Raw genomic sequence first — 21,301 nt, 5'->3', positions numbered from 1 at the left:
CTGCTTCATTTCTTTCACATTTTCTGTGAAATATATATATATATATATATATGTATGTATGTATGTATGTATGTATGTATGTATGTATGTATGTATGTATGTATGTATGTATGTATGTATGTATGTATGTATGTATGTATGTATATATATATATATATATATATATATATATATATATATATATACACATATATATTTATCCATGGTCCCAACTAGGATGCAATACCTTCAGTACATCTGCTTACCAATGCTGCCACCCCCAGGAGGGATGGCCAAACTAAAGAAATTCAACAGAACTCAATTGCTGGTTGTTGCATTTTAGATTGTCCTTATTTCTCCAAAAACGTAGGATTTTGTTTGAAAGGAAGAGTGAGTTCAAACACTTAATTAGGTGAAAAATGGTTAAAAATGGTTGTTATTTTTTCAGCTTTTGTGTTTTGCAAGTCCTCCTTGGACAAAAAAACATTGTTTCGAAGAATAGATTACTCATTAAAATGTAGATCATCTATTTCACCTGCCCCAACAGAAAGCATAAATGTAACTGTATGAGAGTTCAAATCAGCCTTCCGACTCTCAAACATGTCGTCTACCGGTTTTCACTTTGTCAACACAGATCATTAGAACTGCTCTGTTAAAATTATCAATCAAAAACTATTTTTACTCATTGTTTTTGTCTGTAAACCTAAATAAGCATATATTTGGTGAATTTTTAATGTTTTTTCGTACTGTATTTTGATAGTTCTTTCCTTGACCTTAAGTTAAAAACATTATTTGATGAATAAAAGAGTTTATTGTCAGCAAACAAATGACTTAATGATCCATGCAGTAAAATTGCATTGCTTCTGATGACACTATATAAGAATTATGAGCAGTTTCATCCTCACAAAGTGGTGATGAGGCTAAACAAATGCACTGAGAGTTTAAATGGCCTGTTTCCTGCTATTCTTAATCCTTTCAGAGTAAACTTTATTCATACATATGATAACATATGACCTTTGGCACACGAAAGAATGTTTTTTTTTTAATGTGATATCAGTTATTTTCACTGCTCATTTTCCCATCTGGAAGTAAGACGACTCGATCTCGGAAGCTCCGCCTTTCTCTCCTCATGGGTGCCGCCCCTTTCATGACATCAACCTATAGTCGGCCTCGGTTTCTCCCTCATAAAACAAACAACATTCAAACTTTTGCAAAGATGGATCTGCATATTGTGCATGGAAAATGAAAGCATTTTAGCCGATCGCCGCTAGCTCCATGGAGAAAGTGGGTGTGTGCGTTAGCCTGGGGGCGGGGCTGGCAGCACTGAATCCCATCAACTACCCCTGCAGGGGCATCTCTAATGTGAGGACCAACTTGTTTTCGTGGATTGGGAGGTGCTGGGGCTCAGAAAGCAGGTTTTTAGAAGAAAACCCAGAAATGTGCGAATGGATCAAAACACTGCTTTGGGGTTGTTTTTTGTAAGGAATGTGGAAATTCCTGTGGTACATGTTCAGACGTGGCTTCCGTGCTCTTGTTTTTGTTTAATCTGAACAATGGTTTGACCATTTGTTACTTTTTTTTCCCTTAATTTATCTAACCTTCAGATACCATGAAATTCACCCACTTTGTTTCATTTGCAGGCGGGACGGGGCACGAGAATACAAAGTTTGGTTCACGCAGAGGAGAGGCTAAAATGTTCAGACATGATGTAAGAGCAGACAATGTTGCGAGTTGGGTTTTCAATTGTGTTGGTGCTTTGTGTGGCAGCAGAAAACACCACAACCGAAAATAGGAAACACAGGATAGGATCTACGCTTTCCACAGTTCTTTTATCATTTCAATGCTGGGTGTACAATCATTGAAAATGAGGTTTTATTCATGTTCTTCACAGAAAATGTGAAAGAAATGAAGCAAAGCCGCTGAATTTTACGCTAAAATAATTGTTTCACTTTTTTACTTTTATAAAAACTGAAAACAGGTCATACAATCCAGAACATCACACAAGTGTAAAGTGTTGTAATAGATCCAATCAATTTAAACACTATGCTTGATCACTACCATAAATTACTATGGTGAGACTTTGCAGTGACAAAAGTCCACAGCTAAAAAATGACAAATGTCTTCAAGTGAAAACACCGCCGGGTAACGCCACTGTAGTAATCAACGCATTGAGAGTGGGTTCTGTACGTCCAAAGCATGTGACAAGACCATGTCGAGAACACGCCCAAATCACAGAAACTACGACTAAACATGTCCCACGGGGCTTTACAATACACTTTGAAGCTCAAAAATTTGATTTTACACGACCCATTAAAACAGCAGAGAGGACGAACTGGGAAGAAAAAATTGTAACTTTTGCCAACTGTATTCTTGTTTTTAAAATGTTGTAATTGCAGATTTGCAGATGTAAATTTACATTTGGTTCATAAAATTTTATCTGCTGTTAAAAAGAGGAGGACGTAAACCTTGGTCTCAATTATTAGAATCACATTCTTTTGTAACAACAGTGCTTCAGTGAGGATGGACTTCATGAACCCCATCCCTGCGGAGAATTTAAAGAAGATTAAAAAATGTTCAAAACTCTGCTGTATTGTCTACAACATCTATCAGTCCAAAAAGTCTCAATCAGCCGTATTTGAGTGTGATCTTTTTGAGTTTCTGGCGAAAACATTTCTGTTCTGGTAGATGGTTGTTAATTGTGCCTTTTCATCCCCGGCAAGGAAAAAAAAGTGTAGTCTGGCATAATATTCCCCCAGAGATCCCAAATAATTTCCTTTCAGTCTCTTTTTCTGTTAATGAGGCAGATAAGCAAACATTGTGTGTGTTTTTATAACTTAAATGATGTAGATTTCCTCTGGTCTGACTTTACTTCAGATAAAACAGGACAAAAAGCTTCTATAATTGTCTGAATGATGACCTATTTAGAAGAACCAACTTTCCCCCTTGAGAGAAAGGCTTTAATAGCACAGCCTGATGTTAGTGCTGCACATTTACTGTACCAATGCACTTTACAGTAAAAGAGAAAAACAATACTAGTATGTAGAGTTTCCATTATCACTAAGCATTTTTCATCCTGTCACTGTAACTACCAGCAAATGGTTGTAAATCTTAAGCAGTAATAATAATAATATTAGTACTATAATAATAATAATTATTGTTATTATTAACAACAACAATAATAATTTACAATAATAATTATACAATTGTTAATGCTTAAGATTTAGAACCATTTAGTAGTCATAATAATAACTATTAATATTAATATTTAGTCATTTTTAGTGTGCTTAACCAGAACTTGAACTGATTTTTATTAAATGATTATTTTGACTTTTATATGTTTTTTTAAACTTATCTTCAAATGTGAACACTTTGAAAAATTTGTCTTTCTCATGTCTCCACTGTTTTGCTAATTAGCGTTTTGTAATCAGATTTGTTATCGTTTTTTATTCTTTTCTTTTTTAGCTCTTAAATCATCTCGCCTCTATATGAACTCGTTTCCAGTATTCGTCTGTTTTTGAACCACAGCAAACGATGCGCCGAAAACCTAACGGAGATAGCAAAAATAGAAAGATGGATCACTCCACTGTTTTTTTTTAAGTCACAAATTGCAGTCTTTGTAGTTAGCCTGATTGGTTAACTTGATTAAGCTCTCTTTTGATTGGTTGTAAACTTGGCCAGCACACGATTTCGTTGGCCAACTGACCTCCATTCCTGAATCCAGCCTATCCAGCCAGCCTTCACTTGTATTCGCTCACAGTCGGAGCACGATCTTTGGCATATATTATATCCGTGTAAGCATTCACTACATTCGTGAAAAAAATGGCAGCTGACGAATAGAAAAAAGTGGATCTTCGCTCGGAAAACGACCGCACTCGTAAGTTCTGTCTGAAAAAATTAATAAGAAAATGTTACGGAAAAATGTCAGTTTGAAGTAGTCCGCCGTAGTTGCGCATATTATTTGTCCTTCGTAGTACTACAGAAACCTAACTCAGATGGGTAACGTCAATGCTAAGGTTAGCCAACCTAGTTATTAGCCAGTAGTGATGGCTAGCGAATCCCGCACTTCCAGTTGTTAACATTGGGCCCGACTATTACTTTACGTGATCCGTGTTAACCTCAAAAACGGTTAGCATGAACATTAATACCCCTCAAAATGTTTAGAAAAACCTCGAACTTACAGGAAAATCTACCTCGATATTTAGCTACGTTGGCAGGTACTGAGTGAGTGTGAAGGGATGATGGGTAAAGTGTTATAACCAGCTAACAGTAAACGCGGACTAACATCGATTCGGATAAAAATTATGAAAAAGTCGACAAACAAGATGTAAGTTTATATCTCTTAAAAAATAAAAAATAAATAGTTTGTTCATGAAGTTATAGCAAAAATGACTTCAAGAAACCATCAGCGGTATTTTGTTTTGCAAATGTTAGCGTCATCGTATTGTTTATGTCTAGTATTATTGCTAATTATTATAGGATTACTTTATTTTTTTACTAAAGTGCACGTGATCACGTTTTCGTCAAAAGTGATAAAATATCTACGAAAACATCCGCTTAATTGTCAGATTTGGGGTTTTCATATTAAAAGTCTACCCAAAAATATTGAAGCCATGATGAGGAAATGTACACAAAGTTAGAATCAAGAATGGTGTCATGTGCCCGAAAAAACCCCCCAAAAAAAACAAAACAACAAAAAACAACAAAACCCCCCAGGCTTCTTGTCTGAGTCAGTGGGAGGCGATTACTGGAAAAATCACACCACGCACCACACGTGACGGGGCACTTACATTTATGTTACAGACGGTTTTTTCCTCTCGTTTCTTGAACTTTCTTTTCTGCCAGATTGGCTTCAAATGAGTTGGATGACAACTTAAAATGCTGCTCTAACAACAAGTAACATCAAAGCAGACAAAACTGCTTTTGTGGTTATAATTAGAACCTTTAAAAGACCCCCCCCCCCTCATTAAAAATAGTCAACAGATGACATCTAGGAGTTTTGGGTGTAATTCCCATACAGTTTTCCCCCACTTGCTTTTGAAATTCTGATGTATTTCTTACATTTCACTGCATTACTGAAACAAAGAAACACTATGAAACTCCTACATTTGATTGAATACTATAGGTATGAAGAAAACCTGCGATTTGCGATATTAGTCATCAATATTGCGTCGACGATATAACTTGCAATGCATAAACAAATACCCAAACAACTAAATATATCATTTCCATTTCACTACAACAGTTTAATTTAAACAAGAGTCAACATAACTTAAATGAAACTCCTAATGACCCTTGTCTACAACATAGGAGGCGAGCTTGATATCGCGATAACAATAAATTTACGATTTATTGTGTGGGCCTAGTGAATAAAGACTTGTATTTTGCATAAAATGTAAACTCAGTTATTTGTTTTTTTCCCCAGAGACTACAGAGATACGGGCTTAGCGTCTCTTTACACTCCTGAAGTGGGACCATAGCTTATCTGTTGCCATGGGAAAAACTCCACTGAAAGGCAAGACACTTTTACAAGCAGATTGGTTGAAAACTACTGTATGATAGTACATTTTTCATGGAAATGACTGTTGATGTTACAAACACATGCTGTGTGAATCGTTAGGACATTTTATGAAAATGAAACCTGCTGTGGTTTTCTTACAGCTTTCTTCACTTAATGATTGTTTGACATCACAAATGTTCCATCTGAAATGCAGTTTTAAAGGAAACATTTATTAAGTACATCCACTTTGGGCTGTAATCTAAATGTGATTTGAATTAAGTTAGCTTTGCCCACTAGGCACAGGATGTCTATTAGATACCAACTCTATTAGATGTCTACAAATAGTGTTCTGAAGGTTTTCTGTGTAAAGAGGTCCTCTATTTGCAGACATCTCATCTTTGGGATATTTTTAGACGCCTATTAGAATACTTTAAAAAAAAAAAGCTTTACTATTTAAAAAAGGTAAACACTGCATTTTTAAATCCATCCATTCATCCTCCGAACCCACTGAATCCCTTTTGGGGGTCACAGGTTTGTTGAAGGTGGAGTACACCCTAATCAGGTCACTAAGGAGCCATCTGTAGACAGCTGTAGAGGGAGAACATGCAAACTTCACACAGAAAGGTCCCAGCTGGGATTTGAACCTCACTCCTTTGACTGTAAGGTGAAAGAGCTAACCACAACGTCACCGTGCAGCCTTTTTGATGACAGGCAACTTGTAATCACAAAGTTCTCCATTCCAAGAAGTAGCAACCATTTCTGCTGAAATTGACCAGGGGTTAAAGGTCTCAGAAGCTTGCATCAAAACAACAATGTATATAGGTAAACACAATTATGGTAGAGTGGATTCATATTATTAGAATGGGCTTTAAGGCACATTTTTTCTTGTCTTCTGACGCACAACGGAGTCTATTAGCTGTTCAGAGGCAAAGTTCCATAAATATAGATTTGCATTTACATGGACAGATTAAGAAAACAAGTGGATTCTACACCAGTGTTGGTGTCATGTTGATATTTGATAGTAAATGGAGAAAAAGGATGACAGACAGCACACCAAAATTACATTGATAGAAACATGTTTGCCTGGGCTTTTCTATTTAATATCTAGTAAATGTTTAAAATAGAACTCTCATAGGCGTCTAACAATATCCAAAGATTAGATGTCTACAGTTAGATGTGTAGTTGGCTTCTTTGTGCAGAACACTATTGGCAGAGTAACAAAATACAGTTGTCTTAGATGTCCAGTAGACATCTACAGTAGATGTCTACTATTATGTCATTATTTCTATTAGTTATATATTGTAGAAAGTGCAAGGCATGATGGGACTGTGACTCAATTAGCTGCGGGGAAGTCCAAGATCTAAACCCTGATATGCAATAGCCCTTCATGAATTGATGTCTATCAGATGCATAACGCATATCTATAGCTTTAAATGTTGACATAGACATGATTTAGATATCTAACAGAGGTGTCGTTGCCTAGTGGGTTGTTACACAAACACAAAAGACCGATTGTTTGTCTTATTTTACACATAGTAAACAACAAAAACTAATTTATCTGAGTTTTTGGAGAAAATTCTTGACATTTTTCTCTATCATTACCTTTCAGATCAAAAGGATGAAAAAAAGGAAAAGGCGGGAAAAGCAGCTCCATCTCCTGCTGCCAGCCCTGCAACTGCTACAGGTTATGCTTCATTTATGTTTGTCTTTATGATGGGTTTGCTTTTGATTTTGACCTGATTTATGAAAAAATAAAAGAATATTTCTGTTATTATGATCTGAATTATCTCTGGGTGTTTATGTGACAGTCTGCAGATCTTTAATAACAGTCTGCTGTAATAAGAAGAGGCTTGACCTGTGTCACAGTAGCAGCAGCTTTGTCCCAGATATTCCCCTTATAAAGGTTAGGCTGCTGTGGGGGAGAGTTTTGCTATGAAAGTACAAGTGGAGCAAAGTTGAAACTGGAGTTCAGATACAAAAAAAGTAGAGAGCATGTTAAAACATTTTGTTCTGGTCAGTTAACTTTTTTTTTTTAAAAGAACATAAAACACATCAGGTTGTCATTAACATGCTCTCCATCTTTGTAATTTGTTATTATTAATACTCGTGGATTTGATTAATGATCTGCATTTGGACTGGTAAAGAATAAATCACTGAAATTAAAAGTTAGAAACCGGGTTATGATACAATTATGTAAAAACATAAATAAAAAAGTGAAGTAAAGCATAATAGTTGTGGCATTGTCCTTTTCGACAAACCTCACATATAATGGATTCTTTGTGTCATAGATAGATAGATAGATAGATAGATAGATAGATAGATAGATAGATAGATAGATAGATAGATAGATAGATAGATAGATAGATAGATAGATAGATAGATAGATAGATAGATAGATAGATAGATAGATAGATAGATAGATAGATAGATAGATAGATAGATAGATAGATAGATAGATAGATTTTTACTTTTGATTGCCTGAAATCAACCAATTCCAATCCAATTCAATTAGAAGTTCTTAGGTTATGACTTTGATCAAATCATTGGAATTAAATAGAAATAATCCCATTAAGAGTTTGTATCCATGAATACATCTTACTGTATTCTAACTACAAGTGTTTAGACTCAGGATATTCAGAATCTACTTTTTTTGCTTTTGGATATGTATATGATTTTATAGAGTATGTTATGTTTGATAACGTGTGTCGGTACTTTCTGTTATTGCTGATGTTTAGACTCCTTCAGCTGGGAGCAGTACCTTAAAGAAACATCTTCCACACCTGCTCCACCCGGCTGCTTCCGGCAGGTACGTTCAGAGTTAAGCATCTTTCTCTCAGCCACTTAGTTTGGTGATGTCTTTTGTTCGTACAGTATTTCAGCAGTTTCTCAGAATTCTCAATGCAGTTGGTTTACATTTTTTCTAAACTAAAGCTGATCTTTATTTGAAGCATCCGTAGAAGGATAAACTGTTTTTGAAGGTATTTCTTGTAGATAAAAGTACATTCATGACCCACTGAGCTTAAGCGCAGTATAAACCCTTGCAGTGACGTTTTGTGTGAACCGTTGCCGTCATTTTAGGATTCAAGCACACATTATTTTGGTATGGGTAACATTGGAAACTTTGGTGTAGAGAAATTGCCACCAAATCTCATCATGGTGCACATGGGTTGCTGTCGGTTGTTACAACAGAAAAACTCTACATTCAAGGATCTCATTTTACCGATTTTTGTGGGATGAAGACAGGCATCAACCACGGACCGCTGCAGTCCAACGCAGCTGACTTTGTAGGGAACATTTTGCGTCAGGTTGGCGTGTGGTTACTGATTTTATTTGGCTTAAAAGTGATACATATTTAGGGATGGGTACTGTTTGGGTTTGATGCGGGGCCTCTGCCAATCCGTTAGTTTTGAAAAGGGTGCCGTGGTGATCGAAAAACGGAAAACACGCAAACTTTGATCAAAAACATGTAAATGTGAGGAAGCACCATCACAGGTTCCTGCAGAGCTGTTAGTTTCTCTCTGTCAGTCTCAGTTAACCTCACCCGCACCATGTGGAAAGTCAATTATTATTGTAATATTAACGCTATTGATGCTTATTGCATTGTTGGAATATGAAGGCCTTTTCTCACGGCCTTGGTGCTCTGTGTTGTGTGTGTGTGTGTGGGGGGGGGGGCACAGATGTTGTGGCTCTGATCGGTAGCAAACCTCGCAGCCCTTTATTTTGTCTTGCTGACAACACTGATCAAAAAACAGACACCAGAGTTGACACAACAAAGGATCGACACAACAAAGTTCCACGGCAGCAAGGCCCTTTGTTTGACTCCCAAAACGGTTCACGCCGCTGTGATGTCATGTACAAGGGCTCTCTCTATAAGGGCAGTGGGTCAGCTTTGTTGCTGTGTAAGTGTTACGATTGCGAAGCCACACAACATCACAACAAACACAACTGATCTATGGGGTTGTCTGTGGCTTTGGCTGTCTATTATGTGGTTTTGACAAGCATGTGTGCTTTGACTGAGTGTAAGGCGGTTTGTGTTTTTTACCATTGACGGCTTTCATTACTAATACCCTCATCTCCCACAAACCCCAAAACTCGATCACATTCAGATTACAGATTACTTCTTCAGTCTCAACTCTTACAGCAAAACCTTTGTGTCTGTTTACATCTGGTTGCTACTCTTTGCTTACAGAAAAATCCAAAAACTTTTACCAACTAAACTTTCTCTTTTAAAACTTCAGCTTTTGGCCAAAAACGTGAATGTTTTCTTTTTATTTTATTGCTTCCCTGTATCTGTTTTTTCTGTTGAATTCCCTTAACATCGCTGTTTTTAAAGCATTTTTAGGGACTCCTAACTGAACGTTACCCAGGGGGCACTTGGGCTCCCTGCTCACTCTTGTGACAATGATTTTCCAATTACCTATTGTTTAAAGAAACGTAATCCACTTTTTAGCTGTTTGTTTTCCTATATAAACCATGACATAAACCTGACATTCCAAAGGATTCCTGCAGGGAGGCTGACAGAAAGTGTCCTTAGAAGACCTTTTAGGTCAAATCCTGTTTCCGTAAACCCTCCATAGGCGTTGTCCAGTGTTTTCATCATAAGGAAATACGTTTGGGAAGTAACAGACCTTTTGGGGGCTTTGGGTCACGCTGGGACATTTTAGGTGAAGTTGGATCCTCAAATGCATGAATCAGATCTCCAAGGAGAGGTTTTATGGTCTTGGAATATATTCCTCATTAGTGGACTCACAGTTTTTCCTCAGGTTCTCATCATTTGAGAAATGAAACATGTCGTTACATACTACAGGGGAAAACTCCTTGTTATTAATATTGTTTGCAAATTGGTTCTTTGTAAACATTTTATAACAAAAAGACTTTAGCACATGGTAAAAGAAGGAGTTTGTGTTGATAAGCTTAGATACCTGCTGATGTATTTGTAGCTTTAACGTGTATTTCACATTTATCTGTTTCTACAGTCCAGAGTCCCGCCGTCCAACGACTTCAAAGTGGGAATGAAGCTTGAAGCTCACGACCCCCGTAACTCCACCTCAGTTTGCATCGCCACTGTGATGGGGATGACCGGAGTTCGTCTCCGTCTGCGCCTGGATGGAAGCGACAACAGCAATGACTTCTGGAGACTGGTCGACTCGTCTGACATCCAACCCATCGGCACCTGCGAGAAGAATGGAGATATGCTGCAGCCGCCGCTGGGTGAGAGCGACAGACAGACAGCCAAGCCAGGATGTTCAGTTGTTTTGCACACTAAGGGAATTCAAAGCACTGTAAACAAAAAATAAATACAGAAGTTACAAGTCTTACAGTGTAAACAATAAAGCAATACAAGAAACTCTCTTTAAAACACGATAAAAAGGGAAGTGTGCAGATGAAAGTAGAAGATTGTCGAAGAATCTTTCAGTTTCACGCAGCTAAATTCTACTCCGGTTCTGTTCTTGTTAGTGTAGGACAGCTTGACGTCTTTCATCTTCATCTGTCCCTGAACTCCTCAGAGTCCAGCTGGTTCTTGAAGAAACAAACACGTTAGGCTACATTCACAGCGCCCTTAGCAACGGCTGTTCAAATGGTCACTTCCAATGAAAAGTCAACGTAAATGTTGGTTTCAGGCGTCTGCCCTCAAAACTCTCATTGCGCACATTTTTACGACTGTTTTGGGCTTAAACGCGCTGCCACATATAGAAATAGACATCACTGGACAAGGCGGCGGTGACGTCAGCCATAGAAAAGGCCTTACCTCCGGCTCCAGCAAAATGAAGCCAATTCAGTGGTGGTTTTCCCCGTGTGTGAGCGTGCGCATTAGGTCTGTTAAATAAAAATGAATTAAGGTACATTCATTTTTGTTCTGCAGCAGGGAGACTTGTTTGAATGTGATGGGCTAACCTTGAAATGACCTTGTATCTGTATAAAACTGTAAACATCTTTTAAATTGAAAGCTTTAGTTTTCCTGTCCTTCAAACTAGAGGGCTGCATTGGGATTGCAGCCCTCTACACAAATCTCGCGGGATTGGGCGGTTTGAATTGTGCCAAATTCAAACCGCCCAGCGGGAGCGGGCGGCAAAAAAAAACCCCGCGGGATCAGTGCTGCCATGAATATCTCATGAATATATATTAGCGGACTACATTAGGCTGTGCAGCTGTTGGATTCTTATGTACTGAAGCTCCGTGAAGGCACCAGGTAGAGACGCCCAATGGCCTCTGTCATCTAACCTGTTGTTGGGGGTGTGCAACGCCCCGCCCCACCTCTTACTAAGTGCGCGCTTCAGGCCGTCTGTCTGCGCGCGCACACACGCACACTTTTAACCGAACAGGATTTGTGAAAACATATTTAATAATTAAGTTGCATATTACACAAAAGAGGAATGCATGAAAAGATGAGGCTGGAGGAGGGACATGAATCTCTTTAATAATATCAATACAAATACGTGTTTTTTTCCTGCGGGACGGGAGACGATACAAAATCAAAGCATCTCTATTACTGTGCGGGAATAAATTCTATGAGTATTGCGGGTGCGGGCGGGAGTGTAACGCATACGTTGGGGGAGCGGGCGGGATTGGTCAGAAATTCAGCGGGCGCGGGCGGGAGCGGGATGAAGAAAATAGTCCCGCGCAGGGCTCTACTTCAAACCTCAGAATCCTTTTGGAAAGCAAACAAGTAAAAAAAAAACAAAAGGGTTTCTGTGATTGTACAGTGTGATCAAAAAAATTCAATTTTAAATACCAATGTTGGAAATTCAACTCATTTTCACAGTAAAAAGGTATATAATTTTACAATGAATGTAAAAAAAAAAAAAGACAAAAAAAGGGCAATCCAGCATCACATCACAGCCTGACTCCCTTCGTTTGATTGGGTGGAGAATAACAAATGTCTGACTTCATTTGCTTTTTCATTGCAGTTTTTGAGAAAGTGAAGCATCTGTGGGGGTCTGATCCATAAGAGATGTTCCTACCCCTCATCATTTGGCTTTTTCTTCAAATAGAAGCAGAAGCAAAATGAAGAGAAACAGCCAGTAAATGCAGAACCCCCTAGTTTATAGGTGTTGCTGCTCCTCTGTGGGCCATTTTCACAAGATGTTTTCTGACTGTTTCTTGCTTTTGACTTCTTTAAACAGCTAACAGGCCTGTGCGAAAGCGGCGCTTCATCCTGCTATGGCACTCAGGGCTCATAAGCTGTTCCTCAGCAGGCCAGTTTTACTAAAACGCTGAACTTACTAAAGTTCAAGAATGAAAAATCGGCAGACAGGCCTGCATCACATCTACGCAGCCACACGTGTTGTATAAGTGTTCGTCACAACCTGTTGCCCACAGAAAAAATGTGGATCAACGTTTTCCCGCTAAAGGCTCACCGAGCGATCTATGACGTTATTTCTTGCAGACCACCCGCGTGCCCCGCACAGATTTACCCATGTTTCACCCTGCAGACACCAGGGCAGTTCTGACTGAGGCTTTAGCATTTCATGGTCATATGAAACAATAGAATGGGGTTATGTAAATGGATTGAATTTAATAGCTGTCCCATCTTCTCACTGTGACTCATGTAGTTGTAAGTATGTTGGATTGTGAGAAGATGTTTGAAAAATATGTTCCAGAAATTCCTAAAGGGAGTCTTGAGGTTATCAAAACAAACTAGGAGTTCTGGAACAGGAAATTCTGCCTCCGTTTAATCAGAAGCGATAACAGTTCCTTAGATATGAATCCGCGTTCCTCTCCTCCTTCTTTAGGGTTCCGGATGAACGCCTCCTCCTGGCCCATGTTCCTCCTGAGAACTTTGAACGGAGCAGAGATGGCTCCAGTCGCAGCCTTTAAAAAGGTTTGCATTACGCTTTCAAATGTCTCCCTCCAACTGCCGTCTTTCCGTTTGACCTAATTCCAATGTTTGGATGTGTCGTTTCAGGAGCCTCTCAGACCCCCCCAGAATCTTTTTAAGCCCGGCATGAAGCTGGAGGCCGTGGACAAGAAGAACCCCTACCTGATCTGCCCCGCCACCATTGGAGACGTGAGGGGCGATGAGGTGTTTGTCATGTTCGATGGGTGGCGGGGGGCCTTCGACTACTGGTGCAAGTATGACTCCCGGGACATCTTCCCCATGGGCTGGTGTTCCCTCACCAAGCACAGCCTGCAGCCCCCAGGAAACAGTGGTAAGTGGGAAGCTGTAGGTGGCAGCAGAGCTGTCCGTGGGAGGTTTGAGCCCCAGCTTGATCCATTTACACATTTAGTTCTGCTTGTGTCAAATATTGTCTCCTTACGTTTGTGCTGGAAGTTCATGTGTTTAATTTGATTTCCTTGGAAATTTGATCGATTTTTTTTTTAGGGTGAAAATGTCTTATTCAACGTTTTCCTGAACAAGTAAAGGCTGGAAGTCTGTGATGACTTAGATATGAGGTCTGGGTCTGGGTTTAAGGTCTTGGTTCTTCTTGCTGTTTAGTTTCATAAAACGTGTACGGAAAAAAATGTACGGATCATCAATGTTCATTTTGTCTGGCCCTGTGGAACGAGTCACTCTGCATTTTTTCCATCCAGTCATTTAGCAAATGCTTTTATCTGAAACAAACTTAAGTCAGACTTTGGCTGAAAGCAGGACTTCTAACAATCCTCTGATCAGATGGTATTGATTTTGGGCTGCTATTGATCTGCTGGCATGCTCTGCATGCATTTGTTATTGTAAAGCCTCACACGGGACTGCTGATAATGGTTGCTAGGTAACAGGGTGAAGCTTTGGACTTGGTGCTCCTGATTGATTATTGAGAAGCATTTTGAGCTGGACTGATCTTGAGCAGCTCAATAGTTTATCATTTTCATTGATCTTAATTTAGTTTCCCTTTTTGTCCTGATAGGGTTTTTTTCTGCCACAGGTGAGGACTGCATGTATGAGCCTTTATTGAAACCGGTTACTCCTTCTTTGACGTAAAATAATTCATTAGAAATTGAAAGTTTAGAGGTTAATTGTTAGGTTATAAATATTGACTTTATTTTCCAATCAATAAACCTTTTCTGTGATGTTAAATCCTGAGTTTTAAATAAATCTGGAGATGCTCAGCTGGAAAATCTCGTCCTGTAGGTGCAGCCCTCTAGTTTGAAGGACAGGAAAACTAAAATGCAGTATTTTTTCCTTTAAAATCCCTAAAAAGATTAAGAAATTAAACCAATTTATGTACTTTAAACAAAATGCAAAAATAAAGTAATTTTATCTTCGTTTACTTTATTACAATTTCTTTTGAACTTGTATTGTTTAATTATTTAAACAAAAAAAACCAAAACATCTCTTTTGAAACATAAAAAACATAACCGACAAAGACGAATGCTATGGGAAATATTCGATTTATTTAAAGTAGGTATATTATTTCCCACATGTGTTGCGTTCATTAATGCAGCACACCAGGTAACCTAGCAACCCTCACCCAGAATGCAGAGCACCGTTATGTCTTTACCTGTTTAACAGATGTGGAGGTTCTGGGATTTGCACTGTGTCTGCATCTAGGTCGCCATGACGCCCATCAGCATTGGAGATTATATACTGTTAGCCTGTATGTTAATGCTGTTTTATTCATCGGCATCCGTGCTTTGATGCACCAAACTCAGTCATCAGGCGTAATGTATTAAGTGTGTCGTCCTGGTGACAGTTGACAAAAACGCTGCGGTTGCTAGGCAGCGTGCAGATTTGAGCCGACAGTTGTAAATGTTTCTCCGATTAAAAGTGACTCTTTTTTTTCTTTCACAAAAGTGTCCAGATTTTTTGCAAGATGTAACGTCAGAAAAAAACGTTTTCAAAGTAGAATATGTTTTTGAAAACATTGAAAAGTGACAGAAAAGAGTCTACTGGGGTTTTGGCTCCGCCCAGTCTTTGGTGAGGTTGGTTGGATGGTGTCACATGATTAAACTTCACTTTGTTCTCTATCATTTTCCAAAATAATCAGAATTGCAGAACAACCTTGACTTCTGGTTGAGTGAGATTTGATCCTCTCAAGGCTGTGCTTCGGATTGTCTCTGTAACCTTTGATACCAAAAATGAAACGAGGACAGCCAAAAATGGGGGCAAAATTAGCCATGATTTAGTTCTGCTTTGCCAGGATCTGCCCTCTTGTTGTCAGAATGACTTACTGTTTGGAGAATTATTTTTTACGAGCTTGAAATAAGCAAAATCTGCATTATTCAGCAAGCATCAATTTTATTTTGTTCTTCCTCATTTCTGTCTCTATCTGCTACTTTAATTTGGAAAAGCCTGAAGGTTCTGCTTAGGGGCTTTGTTTGGTTTAAGTATAAGCACCACAATGCTGTTGTTTTTTGACCAAAGAAATAAAACAAACTAACAGTAACCAGTTTGCACTACTGCTGCTGTTGTTCTTTGTCCCTCTCATTCAGTTTTTGTGTTTTCTTGTTCCAGTGACTCTTCCCAAAAGCCTGCAGGTTCTTCCATCATCGCCCTCCAAACCCAGCAGACGTTCCATGCAGTCCCCGTACAGATTCCCCACGCCTCTGCCCGCTCTGCCCGTCAGGAAAGGAGTACGGGGCCGGAGGCCCAAGAGCGAGACCATGGCTCTGCTCAAAGCTGTGGCAGAGGCCGCCGCCGCCGCCCAGAACGGAGGCGTCTCTGAAAACACACAGGTCCTGCCCCGGGTCTACAAGAAGAGGGGCCCCAAACCTGGAAGCAAGGTGAGCTTCAATAGAGCCGACCCGAGCCAGGAAGGATTTAAATTCCCACTTGATCTATTTTCAAACTGTTCCAGTGGTCTTTTAGTTATGTCATTTTTAGAAATTCATTAGAAATTCACCTCTGGCCTCAGGGGTTATCCGGGGCAGAGGTCCTGGGTCTCCATCATCCGGGTCAGGGTTACTGCCTGGGATGTGGTGGGGGTTGTCCTTCTAGGGTCTCTGGGTTGGGGGTGGGGGGGGTGGGGAGGGGCGCTGCCTCGTTCTCCGGGTGTGACTGGGGTCGGCCTGTGCCCCGGCTGCTCGGGGCTGTGCCTGGCCGTTGGACAGGACAAGGTGAAAAATAAAAAAAATCTGAGTTGTGGGCGGGACTGTTGACGCCGAGTAACCCTGCCCCCCTTCATGTCACTCATCTGTTACAGCCCCCTCACGGGGCATCGGAATGGAGCAGAGCAGGGAATTGTAGCTTGTTAATCACTATTTAGAGCTTTTTGTTAATGTTAAAAATGCCAAAACCACCATTACCATCACAGTGGGACTTTACAGCAAACTGAATGCTTGATGTACCTTTTATGTTGGTAGAGAAAGTCTAAGTTTCTCCAAAGCCCGGGATCGTTACCCAGCATCCAGATTCCTCAAGAAAGCCCTCCCAGTCACGGTTCTGTGGTGTCAACAGGTAAAAGTTGAGTCATTTGGGTTTGGGATCTGTCCCGCAGTGACACGTCTGACTTTCTGCGATTTTTAATGGAACTCCTCAGTGTGTGTGTATGTGAACAAGCACGGAATCTGTGGCCCCTACCTGGACAGGAAGGAGATGCAACATTTGCCGGACCACTTTGGCCCGGGCCCGGTGAACCGCGTGCTCCAGCAGGTGGTCCAGTCGTGCATCGACTGCGCGTACCAGCCGAAAGTCCTGCTCAGCGCCCTGCAGACGGACGCAGGAGGAGGAGAGATCGTCAGAGGTACAAGCTGTCGTCTGGTTCTGCTCAGAATGAGCCCAGCGGGTTTAACGGGCTTTAAAACGCTCGTCTGTCTTTCCAGTGAGAACAGACGGCGGCATCCGGGTGATCAGACTGCCGTCAGCCTCCAGTGCTTCCTTCGTGCTGCGCTTCCTGGAAAGCATGTGCCGTCATCTTCAGTGTGACAATCTGTTCAGCAGCCAGCCGTTCAGCCACTGCACTGCTTACGACAGGAACAAACCAGGTGAACCCTGCTTGATATCTGTCAGAGGGACGGACAAACACTGAACAGAAACCCTCCAGAGCTGAATCTGAAGCGTCCTCAATGCTTTTATGTTGTAAAGATTGGGAGCATTTTCTTTTTCCTGTTTTTGTGCTGCAGTGAAGGAGGAGACCATGGATGCCCCCTCTGTGGTCCGAGGCAGTAAACGTAGTCTGTCTGGGGTCTCCCCGCCGTACGCAGCCCCCCTGTCTCCTAAACAGTTACGCGCTGAAGCCCACCCATCAGAAGGTACTTCTCACTGCACAGATGTGGGTGGAGTGCTGTGCAGTCTCCCACAAATAACCCTTGTGCTATCCAAGGCCCTTAAACGTTGGGAGTTGGGTCATCTGGACCCACTAGACAGTGCTCTGAACCTTTTTTCTTCAATGATTGGTGATCTTCACTGGTGTCCATGGATTACATGAAATGCTCTCCACCTTTGTCATGGTAGGGAGAACATGTCAATGTTAGGATCGGGTCATTTGGACCCCACAAGATAGCACAAGGGTTAAGATGTCTGAACAATCAAACTGCCAGTCTGCATAAATACTGTGTGAAGGAGGAGCCACTGTCGAACGTTTTCCGCCTCATCCCTACATCATGAAAGACACGGATGAAGTTGAGAGATCAGCTTTATGTATTTTAAGGAGCTCTTCAAAAGCATTGGTTTTCACGGCTCCCCGTCTGGGTTCATGACGTCATTCAGGGACTCTTCCAGTACGGTGAGCTTCAACGTCGACTGCAGGAGCTGCGTCTGAATGAAGGTCGCTTTCAGCGCTACTTCCGTCTCTGTCACCAAGTTTGACGGCTTCTTGTCCTGCATTAGTCAGAGGAAGGATAAAATAAAAATCAGAATAAAACTAGGAGCTGCATTTCCAGAAGAAAATGCAGGGTTGAATGCTGTATTGCTGAATGAAAATTACATTTAAAGGGTAATAATTGGCAAAAAAATAAATAAATGATCAAAGTTGACCATAAATAAAGTGAAAACAGCACAATAACAAAAAATATATTTTTGTGAAAAATGCCAGCGCTGGGTATCGAACCAGCGAGCTTCTGCACCAAGGATTCATTTCCAGTTTCCCTGTGGAGTTGCAGACTAACACCTGGACATGACTTGTGTTGTCTTCAGCAGAGACTCTGCCTCATGAGGAGAATAGTTTAACGAAGGCGCAGCGATACATGGACTCTGCCTCCAACTCCATGACGCCTCGACCCCAAACTGTGCGAAGTTCTTCCGAGTACCACTCCCAGACCGGCAGCCTGTACCACCACAGCAGCAGCTTCTCCTCCAGCCCAGCAGAGCTCGGCTCGCCGCAGCCCCTGAGGCGAGTAGAAGGTAAGAATAAGACTGTGGAGGTTATTTCAGCTTTTCCTCACCACAGATTTAACCACACGGATGCTTCATGCTTAGCAGCAAGCTCCACCACAGGACCCGAGTCTCTGTCAGACCTCGACCCTCTGCATCTGCCCAATAAAAACCCCTCCTGCTGGACCATCGAAGAAGTGATGCAGTTTGTCAAACATGCAGACCCCACGGCGTTGGCGCCTCATGCAGAACTGTTTAGAAAACACGTACGTAAAAACAAACAAACAACTGTTTGTTTCTAGCTCGGCTTCTTCTAACAGCTCCTCGCCTTCTGCCTCCACAGGAGATCGACGGGAAAGCTTTGATGCTTCTGCGCAGCGACATGATAATGAAGTACATGGGGCTGAAGCTGGGGCCGGCCCTCAAGTTGTGCCACCACATAGAGCGGCTCAAACAAGGCAAGCTGTAACAGCAGCCTGCCACGCCCACCTGGGCCACGCAGGAGCCACATGTTACTCCGGACTCCCCCTGGAGGGACACACAAGACGTTACAACTTCCAGAGTGGAGGCTGCGCATTACCTCATCTCCGCATCGGCGAAACAAAAGCTGTTCCGATTTCACAACACCCAAATCTAAAATAATCCCTCTAGTGTTTACACTGCATGGCAACACGTGTGGCCACTGTTGTTGGGATCCGGGATCTGGATCCCCAAAGGTGGAGAAGGTTTCTTCTGATCAATGACTGCTGAGTCTCCAGTCCCCAGGATCCTCAACCTTCTTCCTTGAAGAGATACGGACGTGTGTGTTCTTTGGGAACGCCTGCCCACAGGACGCTCCTGTTCCTCCGATGTGTTCGGGAATCATGAATTCTGACTTCCTAAAGCTGAACTTTATAAATTCCACCGAGCGCTGCGAGCCGTGGAGGATGTCCCGTCTTCGCAGCCCTCACATCGCCTCTCAAAGGTGAATCAAACGCCAGGAGTCCCGCTTTCACCGCCTCCAGGTGACATCTCTAAGGGCTTCTGAGTTCTGGATCCTTGTTGGTCTGCCTGAGTGTTGTCACTTTTGACTTTTACAATCACTGTAAGCAACAAGCGCAGGTGTTGATGGGTTTAACCATCAACACCTGCGCTAGAATGTACATTTTGTAAAAACGAATATTTTTTTGGTAAAATCATATAGAAATGTGAAGACAAGGGGAAAGTATTTCATTCTTGTTTTTTTGTTAAATATTCGCGCAGTGCTTTTAGTTGAAATACTAGACTCCTGCCTTGCTTCACCTCTGACATTTCTCAGGTTGATGTGCTCTTTGTTGATAGAAGCTTTTGTAGCATAATGTTTATATAAAACACAGCATCGTCCTGTGACCCCGCCCCTTACCTTAAGATGTGCCATACTATACTCGACACAGGATGGAAGTGCTGTTTATACATCCTTTTAAAAAGTACTTGAAAACTATGTTGGAAAATGTACCTTGTTCATGGAGTCCCACCCGACAAAGGGTGTGGGTATGATGTGTATTTTTTTCTATAACCTACTAAAGGAAAACAGTCTGCTTGTCATTTATCTGAGGGAGAATATTAAAAGACATCTACGGTAGAGCGGTTGACCTCTGATTGGAGGATCGTAGGTTCAGTTGCCACCCATGTGTCTCAGTGTCCGGGGACACTGAACCCCACGTTGCTCCTGGTGGTTACAGGTCGGGGCCGGCGTTCGGCTGTGCGTGAATGGGACCGTGAATGCAGGAAAGTCGTATACAAGTATACACCATTTAATATCCAGGGATGTCCAGATACGTCTAGAAAACTGGATCTAGTTCAAACCAGATTCTGTTGGTAAAAAGGTATAAAAATCGGTTTCTCTTTCTGTTGTGTCTCTACCGTCTGTCTTTTTATGTACAGGTGATGCAAACAAAAAGACGTCCAATCATAAGCTCGCTTCTACTAAGCTGGGTCAGTTGCAATGGCCAGAAGGTGAACCACAGTAAATACAGGATAACCCTTTTCTTCCCCACAGTACTGCAAACAATAAAATGACATGTTTTAACCACAAAGAACAAAGATGTCTGAAAAAACCAAAACTTTTAGAACTGAAGCTGTCAGAAAGACATTTTGTTTTTTGTTGATTAAAATAAAAAATTGATGTAAAGAAAAAATATAGTTAAAGGGCACTTTCATATATTGTTTTAAAGACTCACCTCAAAAATTATGATTTTAATATGTTCTTTTAGCAGTTTTCTTATGATGATGGAGATATATACCGTATATATATATATATATATATATATATATATATATGTCTATAAAGTTAAAGCTTAAATTATTTTATTTCTTTAGCTCTCAGTTGTGACGTAGAAAATGCCTTAAGCTCCTTGCTCTGCTCCATTCTGATGCATCCACTTGTAGACAAACCGATCCATGAACGTCTTTTTTTTGTCCCCGTCTGAGCTGGAATCTGGATCCGAACTGTACGGCTGGATAGCTACGATGTTGCTCACTGTTTTTGTTGCACCGCTAATGTTGGGTCGGGTGTGTTAGGGAGGGGCTGTAAGCTAGAGGGAGAGCACAAAAACAGGACTCTCTGCAATGGGGCGGGAAAGTAGTAACGGGGTTGCTCTGCGCCGACGGTCCCGCCC

At 41.1% G+C, this 21,301-nt stretch overlaps 1 protein-coding gene and 2 long non-coding RNA genes across 6 annotated transcripts; 2 read left to right on the top strand and 1 right to left on the bottom strand.

Moving 5' to 3' along the window:
- The first annotated feature begins 3,481 nt into the window (after positions 1 to 3,481).
- LOC144992054 (uncharacterized) lies at positions 3,482 to 5,631 on the top strand. The gene is made up of 2 exons (XR_013655804.1): positions 3,482 to 3,853; positions 5,402 to 5,631. It is a non-coding gene; the product is annotated as an uncharacterized LOC144992054 (long non-coding RNA).
- A 1,458-nt stretch (positions 5,632 to 7,089) lies between these two features.
- Positions 7,090 to 20,265, top strand: LOC101171821 (Scm polycomb group protein like 2). 4 transcript variants are annotated; one of them, XM_078946679.1, is made up of 13 exons: positions 7,090 to 7,160; positions 8,212 to 8,282; positions 10,453 to 10,687; positions 13,210 to 13,298; positions 13,383 to 13,626; positions 15,870 to 16,138; positions 16,718 to 16,811; positions 16,894 to 17,097; positions 17,177 to 17,338; positions 17,477 to 17,605; positions 18,492 to 18,695; positions 18,774 to 18,931; positions 19,009 to 20,265. In XM_078946679.1, the coding sequence occupies exons 3-13, from the start codon at positions 10,489 to 10,491 to the stop codon at positions 19,132 to 19,134; spliced, it is 1,878 nt and encodes a 625-aa protein (XP_078802805.1). In that variant the 5' UTR covers positions 7,090 to 7,160; positions 8,212 to 8,282; positions 10,453 to 10,488; the 3' UTR covers positions 19,135 to 20,265. The 4 variants fall into 4 exon arrangements, with proteins under 4 accessions (XP_078802805.1, XP_023810281.2, XP_023810280.2 ...); XM_023954513.2 differs by having other exon boundaries at positions 18,771 to 18,931; XM_023954512.2 differs by having other exon boundaries at positions 18,489 to 18,695.
- On the bottom strand, positions 16,671 to 18,600 carry LOC144992055 (uncharacterized). The gene is made up of 3 exons (XR_013655805.1): positions 18,463 to 18,600; positions 16,935 to 18,173; positions 16,671 to 16,796 (listed from the first exon to the last, which is right to left on the bottom strand). It is a non-coding gene; the product is annotated as an uncharacterized LOC144992055 (long non-coding RNA).
- Positions 20,266 to 21,301: the final 1,036 nt, after the last annotated feature.

This window comes from Oryzias latipes, chromosome 4, assembly GCF_053564925.1.
Source record: "Oryzias latipes strain Hd-rR chromosome 4, Olatipes_Hd-rR_3.1".
Taxonomy (NCBI): Eukaryota; Metazoa; Chordata; class Actinopteri; order Beloniformes; family Adrianichthyidae; genus Oryzias; species Oryzias latipes.
This window is presented reverse-complemented; position numbering and strand designations above follow the sequence as displayed.

Bases quoted from the DNA above. Each gene is read 5' to 3' on its own strand.
- LOC101171821 (XM_023954511.2), top strand. From the start codon at position 10,489: ATGAAGCTTGAAGCTCACGACCCCCGTAACTCCACCTCAGTTTGCATC. The intron at 16,139-16,717 runs GTGAGCTTCAAT...TTATGTTGGTAG, and splicing joins GCCCCAAACCTGGAAGCAAG to AGAAAGTCTAAGTTTCTCCA. The intron at 18,932-19,008 runs GTACGTAAAAAC...CTGCCTCCACAG, and splicing joins CAGAACTGTTTAGAAAACAC to GAGATCGACGGGAAAGCTTT.